At 38.5% G+C, this 10,289-nt stretch overlaps 1 protein-coding gene across 1 annotated transcript; it reads left to right on the forward strand.

Moving 5' to 3' along the window:
- Positions 1-3,501: 3,501 nt before the first annotated feature.
- LOC308395158 (somatostatin-like receptor.1) lies at positions 3,502-9,983 on the forward strand (the record flags this gene model as incomplete). Its single annotated transcript, XM_080879867.1, has 5 exons — positions 3,502-4,074; positions 5,911-6,051; positions 6,177-6,449; positions 8,399-8,545; positions 9,755-9,983. 5 exons carry the CDS (start codon positions 3,502-3,504, stop codon positions 9,953-9,955), a joined length of 1,335 nt encoding a protein of 444 aa, XP_080735993.1. The 3' UTR covers positions 9,956-9,983.
- Between the last annotated feature and the right edge of the window lie 306 nt (positions 9,984-10,289).

The following is a 10,289-nucleotide window of genomic DNA, read 5'->3' on the forward strand; positions in this document are numbered from 1 at the left end:
CATTCAGTGGGCTGGTTTCAGTCATTATGCAAATGTACTGTTTATAAGATTGGGGAAACCTGCAGTCAGCTGAGACTGAAGAAGTCACTTGGATGAGTGACAAAACGTTTCTCCCACAAAACGCTACGTCCAGATGAACTGAATCAACTTTTGGAGATTTACTTAGCTGGATGATTGAGCATGCATCAAGACGACTGTCAACAGTATGTTCAGAGGAGCTCAGAAAAGTACCATCAAATCTTATTTAGCCATACAGTACCATCTGGAAGGCATCTGATTGGAAACAGCTTAATTTTTCAGCATGACAATGATCCCAAACACAATACCAATGTAGCAGAAGCATACCTGGATATAAAAACTCACAATGGACCACGATCAGTCCTGGAATGTCCTGCGAGAAGTCTGGAGAACTATTCCCGAAGGCTACTCAAAGAAATTACAAGAAAGTTTGTCTAAGAGAGTTTAGACTGTGCTGCAGAATAAAGGTGGTCGCACTATTTTCAAGTTCGTTAAAACTGTACAAACTCTGTTCTTGCCTTATACAGCATATTGTAGTTCACCTATTTCCCATTGTCCTAACAAAATAGCAAAAAACTGTAGAGGACTGCACAGTACTGTCTATTTTAATGTCTGTGTATTAGAAATGAAAGGAAATCATTTCATTTTAGCGCTACAAATCTGTGCTTTGTTAGCTGTCAGAAGTGACAGCAAATAATTCTTAACCTTCTACATGCAGCTAGATTCATTAGTGGAGCTTTCAAACTATTATGGTCAGTCAGCCTGCTCCAGAAAATCTTAAATCTCATCCTTTCTAATCCGAGGAAAATCTATTTTGTACAGGTGTGACCTGTGTCTGTTAATAACCTTTAATACTGTCTGATGTACCACTGAGTAGTTTTCATTTTTCATTTCGTTTTCACTGTGTAACAAAAGTTTAAAGCAGTCTCTAATGTGCATTTACTTGTATGCTTATAGAGCTTTCAGGTACTTCTAGGTTCATGCTGAGTGTGAAATGCTCAGGGAGTCATGAGAAAGTGAACATTTTCTGAAATCTCTAAATTCTGATTTTATTCATTATTTTTTTTAAACCACACTTATACCCTAGAAGCTTTCTGAGGGATACCAAGATTTTCCTTGTGCTTCACTTTCAGTGTGTTTTTAAATTGCACTCAGCACTATGCCGTGCTGACATCTAAAAGATTAATAATAATTAATTATAATAATAATTAATATTCAACCCAACGTTTTGAAGTCAAAAGCTTATCATCAAACATGTTACTCAGACATCTCCTCCATGCCTGCTTCATGCCCTGGGGGACGGGGCTATGGCTCCCTACACCTTCTAGCAGATCGTTACATGGAGAAACCTTTAATACAAGCGCGCTCATCCACCCAGGTGTTCACTGGTGTTCACTGTTCATAGACACAAACCACACCTTTCTTGGCTGCTACCTCAAAGCACATTGTGCTGCACAACAACACTCAATATTTAGTATTTACTGTTATTTACACTTAGCTAGATTAATGCGATGGTGTTGTGCTTATTATGCTGCTCTCTTTTTTTCCTTGTTTTCTCTTTTTTTTCTCTCAACAGGTGATCCGGGAGATCTTTTTGCTTTTTAAGTGTCTTTTCTCACTGTCCCTCTTCCCTGTTTTTCTTTTCCTTCCTCTCTTTTCCCTTTCCTATCTCCTAGCCATGTCTGTCCCTTTTGCAACAACTGAAAATAAAATAAAATAAAAAATAACAACAATGGTCAATCAAATAGACCAATACCGCAAGGTCGTGATGATCCACTTGTTAAAGTAAATCCGTTGGATATCTTTGTTGGCGTTCAGACAACAATTCTGACGGCTAAAGAACCAAATGTGACAGGCAAAAAAGAAAAGAAAAGAAAAGAAAAAGACATGTTACTTAAAATCTTGCATAAAATGTGTACCCTTTGACCTCTCTGTGTGTTAGAAGAAGAGAAGGCAAAAACAAAAGCAGTCAGTGGATAAGTTTTTGGTCTCTTTGTGGTGCAATCATCCTTAATAGGACTACAGAAAGCAGAGACTCTTTATATTTGACATGTGATTAGTACAACAAATTTCATTTATTTATTTTTACAAGAAACTTAAGAGGTGTGTGTTAATTGGAAGCATCATATTTGGTGTGAGGTTTGGATAGCTGGAAGATTCTGCAGCACTGACTGAAACCACCCAGAACAGCACCGTTACCCATTTACAGAGCATCAATAACACTGGGGACTATTAGAAAATACCCACTGTGGTCTGTGAACCCTGCTGTCATCTGGAGACAAGTATCTGCTGTTGCTCCAAAGGTGAATCTGAGGGGAAACATCAGAGCATGTTTCTTTTCTCAGGTTTAGAGATTTTTAAACTTATATTATATTATATTATATTATATTATATTATATTATATTATATCACACACACACACACACACACACACGCACGCACACGCACATGCACGCACGCACACACACACTCTCTCTCGCTCTCTCTCTCTCTCTCTCTCTCTCTCTCTCTCTCTCTCTCTCTCTTTATAAATCCTATCAAGCAAGCAGCAGAGCTGTGTGGGCAGAAAGTTGAAGAAAAAGCAGCAGAGCTGCTTGCCAGTACATTCTGCTCAGCACCCCAGACAGCGAACAGCGAAGAGAGCTAGAAAACAACTTTCAATCAATACTGGACAAATACTCAGGAATCGGAAAACAGACGTGACTTTGTTCGGGGACTGATTATTTGAATCTGATTACAGAGAGACTCTGACTTTTCCTCTTCTAGACATAGTAAGCCCGTTCTTGTCTTGATCTCTGCATAAATCTTTACTCTGCGCGATTTAAAAATGTTCTCCTTTAAACGCATCGAGCCTTTAAACAAAGGCTCAAGATATTCAACCTTAGCACACACATTCATTAATGACACATTCATAATTATAGAGCGTGTAGTCAAAAAGATGTGTCGTGTGTAAAAGCGGTGGCACCATTCACAGCTTGACGCACAACACGCCGGATGACTTGTGAGTGGTTCCAAAGTCAGATCAAAAGAGACGTAAACAGTCAGATCTATTTAAAAAAAAAAAAAAAAGAAGAAGCAAAGATAGAGCTGACAAATACAGCACATCATCATCTGTGACTCAACTGCTTACGGTCTAATTCCTCATACGACTACACTACTGTGAAGCTACGTGTATGATACGCTAGGATGTGGAACACCTGCCTCACTGGAGTTCGCTCAGGGCGCACGGGGCGCACACAAAGCTTTAGAATTATCGGAGGAGTTTAATGTAGTGATTATTGGTCTTTCTTGTGCACGGACTGTTGATTGAGACAAACTGGATTGTTCCTTTTTATAGTTCAAAATCACCTTTTCATCGTTTTACTTCACATTTTAAAGCGTGGGGGCTGCTCCGGCTTCTGTCTCGAAAGCATGGGAAAAGAAGAAGGAGGAAAGAGTTTCTTCTAAATCACTGGAATCAAGCCACCACATGGACTGTGAACAATGGAGCAACAAGACCAAAACCTCTGGCATCCCTTTTCATCCGAGCTCAACTCCTCTACATCCTCACCTATCCTCTTCTCTTATCCTCGCCTTTTCAACATCTCCTCCAACATTTCCACTCAGAGTGTCCCCTTTCAGGGCAGCAGCACTCTGATGACCGCAGTCATATCCCTCACAGTCTTCGTGGTGGGTCTGACCGGCAACACTTTGGCGATCTATGTGGTGCTGCGCTATGCCAAAATGAAAACAGTCACCAATATCTACATCCTGAACCTGGCTATGGCTGATGAGCTGTACATCGTCGGGCTCCCCTTTCTTACCACACAGAATGTACTCTCCTATTGGCCCTTTGGCTCTTTCCTGTGCCGCGTGGTCATGACTGCAGACTCCATGAACCAGTTTACGTCTATCTTCTGTCTCACAGTAATGTCGATTGACCGTTACCTGGCTGTGGTTCATCCAATCCGCAGCACCAAGTGGAGACACCCCCGCATAGCGAAGGTAGTGAGCGCAGCTGTGTGGGCCGTTTCCTTTGTGGTGGTCCTGCCAGTGGTCATCTTCTCTGATGTGCAGGTATATAATTCAGTCGTGTGCCAGTGAAAACTTCAGATAGGACACCGAAGCATGGTAATATGACCGCTCCTAAAGCGAGAATTAAGCACTGGTTTAATGGCCATATTGGTAGTTGTTACAGATTAATAACTACGTTCCTCTACAATCTTTGAACAAAGGTATTTTTTTTAAAGAAGGAACAACTATAAACGACAAATGTTACCAGTAAAACAAAAACTGTAAATAATAATAAGAAGAAAAAGAAATAATAATAGTTACAAAAATCCAAGCTAAATGTCACAAGAGGGTTTTTGTGAAACATGTTAAAAACACTGAATTTTCAGCACTGTTAATGGTACTATTTTTTATTTTTTTTATAAAGTGTGTTTGACCTTCACGACTGTTTGCTAAAGTAAAAAAAAACATTTGACAATAATATGTTCGACTGTTCTTTTGGAGACTACTTGGAGTTCTAGCTCACTCCCTGGTATTTCTGTATTTGTGTTAAGCTAAGCTAAACATAATTCCCCATTCTTTGAAATATTCATTCACATAATGCAGTGCAATGCATTTCGCTTTAGCAATGATTCTAATTGCAGTATAACAAAACAAACAAAAAAAGCAGGAATTTGATGGAGGTACTCAAATCAAGTGGTTCCCAAATAGTGCAACCAGTGCACCATGAGGCACCATCATATTTTTTCAAAACCATATGTTATGATTATGCAATATACAACTGCACTTCAAGTTGAATGAGTTGTTATATTATCATGTCAATCTTTTCTGTACACTCACTGAGAGGTAAATATAATATCCTAAAAATTCTTTGAACGAACGTGTCTGTCGGTGCACCTTGGATGAATTACCAGATAATGAGAAGCATTACAGTCTAAATATGCCCTGAAAGCACGGAGGTCAACAAATAAGAAAACTAATTCCTTTCCAGTATGGTCCAAACCACCACATAATATCTCAAATGTAAGATGTCTTACTGCTTCTGCTGAAACAATGGTGTCAACAGTCTACATGTGTTATCTGTCATGAGAATCTGGCTAATGCACATTTGGTTCCATGCAAGATAAAGAGCTACGTGCCAACTTAACCTCCTTTCCGAGAAAATCTTTTCCTACTTCAATCAATATTAACTGAAGGCACAAAGAACATTTGTTTATGGTCTGGTAAAGTATCCAGTGAGTCAAGACAGCTAAGTCAAATGCTAGTCAAGTGGTACCACCACACCGAAAGTGTGATGCTAGGTCTAAGTGCTGGAAATTGGCAGTCAAAAGTGCCTTTATTTGATGATACAATGTGAAATAAAACACTATCAAAATGCCAGCTGACATGGAAGCTGTTTATTCCACAGACATGAATACAAGTGTATTTGCAAAGATGCACTTGTGTAAAGTTTATGAAAAAGAAAAGTGTTTCTGCAACAACAATTTAAACGAGCAGACATTGTTAAGCTCAAAGACAGACAAAGCTGAAATGGCTTGGTATGTGCAAAGGAGGGATAGTGGATATATCGGACAAAGGATGTTAAACAGGCAGCAGTCATGCAGGAAGAAAAGAGGAAGACTAAAAGATAAGATTCATGGATATAGTGAAGGAGAACGTGCAGAGGGTTGGTGTAGCAGAGGAATAGGGTGAAATGTGGGCAGGTGATTTGCTGTAGTGACCCCTAAAGGAGGAGGAGGATGAACAAGAAGAAGTAGAAGATGAAGATGATGATTGACATTTAAAATTAATGGATGTGATGGAAAGCAGTGGATTAACTTCCAGATTTTGTTGTTGACTGTCTGTCAGATTCCGATTCAATTCTGAATTTACTTTATTTGTTCAATATTCATTTTTCTTTAGGATACATTTAACTCCTGCAACATGATCTGGCCAGAGCCGAAGGATGTGTGGTCAACAGCCTTCATTCTCTACACTGCCACAGTGGGTTTCTTTGGACCACTGCTCATCATTTGCCTCTGTTACCTTCTTATTGTCATCAAGGTAGATATTTCATGAAGCTCATTAAAAAGCACATTTTTAAGTTGATATTCTTTTCTCAGTCAACAGAAAGGCACGATTTCCATCCTCGTCATTATAATTCAAATCTTTTTATTGTTATTTTGCAGGTGAAGTCCTCTGGGGCACGGGTTGGTTTCTCTAAACGCCGACGCTCACAGCGCAAAGTGACCCGAATGGTGGTGGTGATTGTGGTGGTGTTTGTGCTCTGCTGGCTGCCGTTCTTCATCATCAATATGGTCAATCTGGTGGTCATCATCCCGGAGTCCAGTGCCACTGCTGGCATCTACTTCTTTGCTGTCATCTTGTCTTATGCCAACTCATGTGCCAATCCGTTTCTCTATGGTTTCCTATCAGACAACTTTAAACAGAGCTTCAGAAAAGTACGTTGAATTTCTTCTCACCATAGCAGTGCTGTTAAAGCCCGCTAATTAGCATCTTACATCTTGTTTATCTGATCTCAACTCATTGTGTTTGTTAACTGTTGAACTGTTGTGAGCAGTGATTTTTTAGAAGGTAACATCAATTTCTACAAACTGCATCAGTTTGACAGTGCTGTATAAGAATAGGAATATAATCATAGTTTAGGGCTCTATCTATTGCAGCTTCATTTTACTTTAAATTATGTTTTCATATCATTTTTCATCTACCAATCACAGCAGGTGATTCAACACTGCTCAAAACTGTGGTTACTAAAACATGTCCACATTTTTTTTTAAAGAAAAGAGATGTTTGCCTTTAATTTAAATGTCATTAAATTCATAAGAAATGTTTCTCCCACATTTTGTGAAAAACAATCATTTAAAAATTATTAATTTTTTATTAAAATAGTTTTTTCAGCAACCATCAGTCTGGAGCAAAGCTGGCATGTATTGTGGTATCCAGTTTAGATGTCCTGATAAATGTCTATCATCAGAAAAATATATATATCAAAGTTAAAGTCAAAATATCCAATAAATTAGAGTTCAGCAATAATAAAGAATAAATCTACAATATGATTTTTTGTCATTTTTTGGATGCTGTCATATTGTCAATAAATTTCCCAAAGCTGATCCAAGTGCAGAGAGAACATGCCAGACTGATAACAAGAGAAACAAAATCACTCGCTAAATTAAAAGACCAACTCCAAAAACGCTAAAAAGCAACACATAGAAATCCCTGGGAACTAAGGGAGAAAAAACAACAACTTGAAAAAGTGTGAAGCAAAATAGGCTGAATTTATACATGCTGGAGAAAGTGGCGATAAGACAGAGGTGAACCGTATTAAGATCAAAACAATACTGAGCGTGTGAAAAGGAATAAAAGAGCTAACCTTCAAATTTAAAAAGGAAGGTAATCAGAAAATGTCAAGAAAACAAAGCAGTGAAGAATAAACTCACACAGCTGGGTGAACACAGAAACACAAAAGAAAAAGCGGAAAACGAGCAACTTGACAGACACATGCCTGTCAGCTATGATTATTATACACCCCTCCTCTAAAACCTTAAAGAAATGAAAGAATATACATGACTAATTTCACATAACTAGAATGAGTTTGATGGTTCAGACTATCAGCACAAAATAACAACGTTATTAATAAAAGTATTGCTTTAATTTAGAAACAAAAATAAGAAAAAATTTGGTTTAATATCAGTGTTTTCACTTTGTTCTCCTTCCTTTGGGCTTGGAAAAGGATAAAGGCTTAGTTTGACACTCCCTACTGAGTGTCTGTGTCTGCAGTTGGTATGGACACCTGTATGTACAAGAAGAGGTTTACTGTTCTGCTTTTTGTCTCTCTGTTTCCTAACAGTTGCTGCCACTGAGGAAATGTTGTTGTTTTTCACTATTACCTTGCTTATTGCAATTCTCTTTCTCACTGCCTCGGAAGCCTAGACTACAAATTATGTGACCATGTTGTTAAAATGTTTTGTTGCAGGATTAGTTAAACTCTGTCTCCCACAGTTATTAAACAGTGAAGCCATGAAGCTAAACTCAGTATTAATATTTTTCGAATACAGAAAACATGAAAAAATATGTTTTAGTGAAATATGTGTAAGTAGAAAAAAAATCAGTGATATGGTTTCACTTTTTGGTTCCAGTGCTGCTATCTAGGATTGTTTTACCCCTATGGTTGAGACTCATCTTTAGCAGTATTATTATTCTGGTTATAGAGTGCAACATTTTTATTTCAAGTGTATTACAATCCTTTTTTTCTGAAAAAACAAACCTGGATCCAGAATACTGTTATTTTCTAGTCTGTACACCTTCAACAGTATGTTATGTTGCAGAGAAGGCTGATGTGTAGCAACCCTCTAAAGATAATAACAGCACTAATATTGTCATGACCCTTCAGGTGCTGTGTGTGAGGACCATGAGGTGCGTTGCCAATGATGTAGATGATGGTGACCCCAGTGTCCCGCGCACTGAGAAAACCACAGCACAAGACTGCATCCTGCTGTCCCCGCGTAACCAGGTCTATCACGATCCCCAGAGCAGCCAGGTAACCAGTGTGTGTGCTCATGTGGAGCTGAGGTGATGGTATGTATTGCATAATGGGAATTAAAGGGATTTGGAAAAATAAAAAAGAACAGAGATTTAAATCAATTTAGTGCAGCACTAGATCAAAAGAAAGGCATGTGTTATTTTTGTTTCACTAATATTAGAAGAACAGTGGAGACTCTCTGCATCATAAGTGCGTCACTTCTGTATTAATCAACAGGCAGGTGTGTGCATTTGTGTGTGAGAGCAGCTAATTGAAGGTTTGTGAATTAATGCTGCTGCAGAGGCAATGATTAGAAAAAATTCTGAAAGTGCCAGCGAAAGTGATTAGGTTTAGAGGAGGGAAAGAGGGAAGAAAAAGCTCTGACTCAGTCTGTGCAGTGTGGCGCTTCATGGTGTCCATTTAGATAACTAGTACAAGAGCAGTGAGGTGCATTAGATGACAGAGTGGCTCTGATGAGGCTCTTCCAGTGCTTAATCAGCTTTTCAAGGTTATATAATGCCAACTTTCTCCAAAAGTCACAGAAATTATGGATGCGCTTTGTGTAGGTCCCTTTGATCCAAAAGAGGAGAAAACATGAGACTAATAGGTATGACAGGAAAATACACGCAGGCAAAATAAAGGGAGACGTGGAAAAGAAAACATAAGAAACAAAAGTAAATGGTTAAAACTGGAAAACAAAAGAAAAAATGTTATTTAAATCACACCAGGGACCAAATACATAACAGAGTGCCTCTGACTGAAAGGTGGTGTTTATAGATTTTTATGCCTCATACAGATGATGATGATGATGATGAAAACAGCAGATCTAGTGTGTCATATAAATCAATGATGACAATTGTGAAAAAAGAAATCGCTTACAGTTTTAGTCTTTAAACGTTTCTCGTGGCTCATAATGGGCCTCTGCACACATAAGCACAATCGGTCTGTGTTGCTTGACATATCTATATATTTTTAAGATTTTGACCATTTTACGAATAAAAAATATATTTAGTTTCAATAAGTAAGAACCCACTGATTTTTTTTTATTGCAGTCTTGGAGATATTTCATTTGGTTGAGTAAATAAAACCCCACTTACAAAAACAAAAGATCAAACATCCACTGCGTGCATTCATGTCATGCCTCTTTTTTTTTTGTAATTTCTCTATTGTCTTCCCCTTTTTCATGTTCCCATCTTGCTCTTTCTTTTGTTCTTCTTCTCTCTGAAGATCTCACCTCACCCGCCGGGCTCACCAACGACTCACACTGCAGCAGACCTGCACCGCTCCACCCCTGCATGTAAGTTTCAGTCCACTTACCCAGGAACCGGACCGGCCACTACCACAGCAGCCTTGATGCTAAACTCTGTTGTAACTGCAGCTGAACCTCCCACAGTCACTGCCCTGAACACTAGCTCCTCCTCTGGTTAATTAGGGCCACATGAACAGTAGCAGAGAAACTCACAGATGAACTGAGAAAGAAAAACATATTTTAAGGATTAAGTGATCGAAGTGGCAAAATTGATGCTTTTCTGCCTTTTTGTCAACTATTTTATTACTACCACACACACTTATTCTACATCCATTATAGCACATTGGTGGAAAAAAAAAATCACAACATTTTTGTTTATCAAGACCAATTTTGTTCCTTTCAGCAGCCTGACATAAGTGCCTTTCCAGCTTACTCCTTACATTTTAGGTTGGTCATGTAACACTGAAGAATGTATTTACCTATCAGAACCAAAAAGCCTCTTAGGACTTATTT

Source organism: Rhamphochromis sp. 'chilingali' (genome assembly GCF_963969265.1).
Source record: "Rhamphochromis sp. 'chilingali' genome assembly, chromosome: 4".
Lineage (NCBI taxonomy): Eukaryota > Metazoa > Chordata > Actinopteri > Cichliformes > Cichlidae > Rhamphochromis > Rhamphochromis sp. 'chilingali'.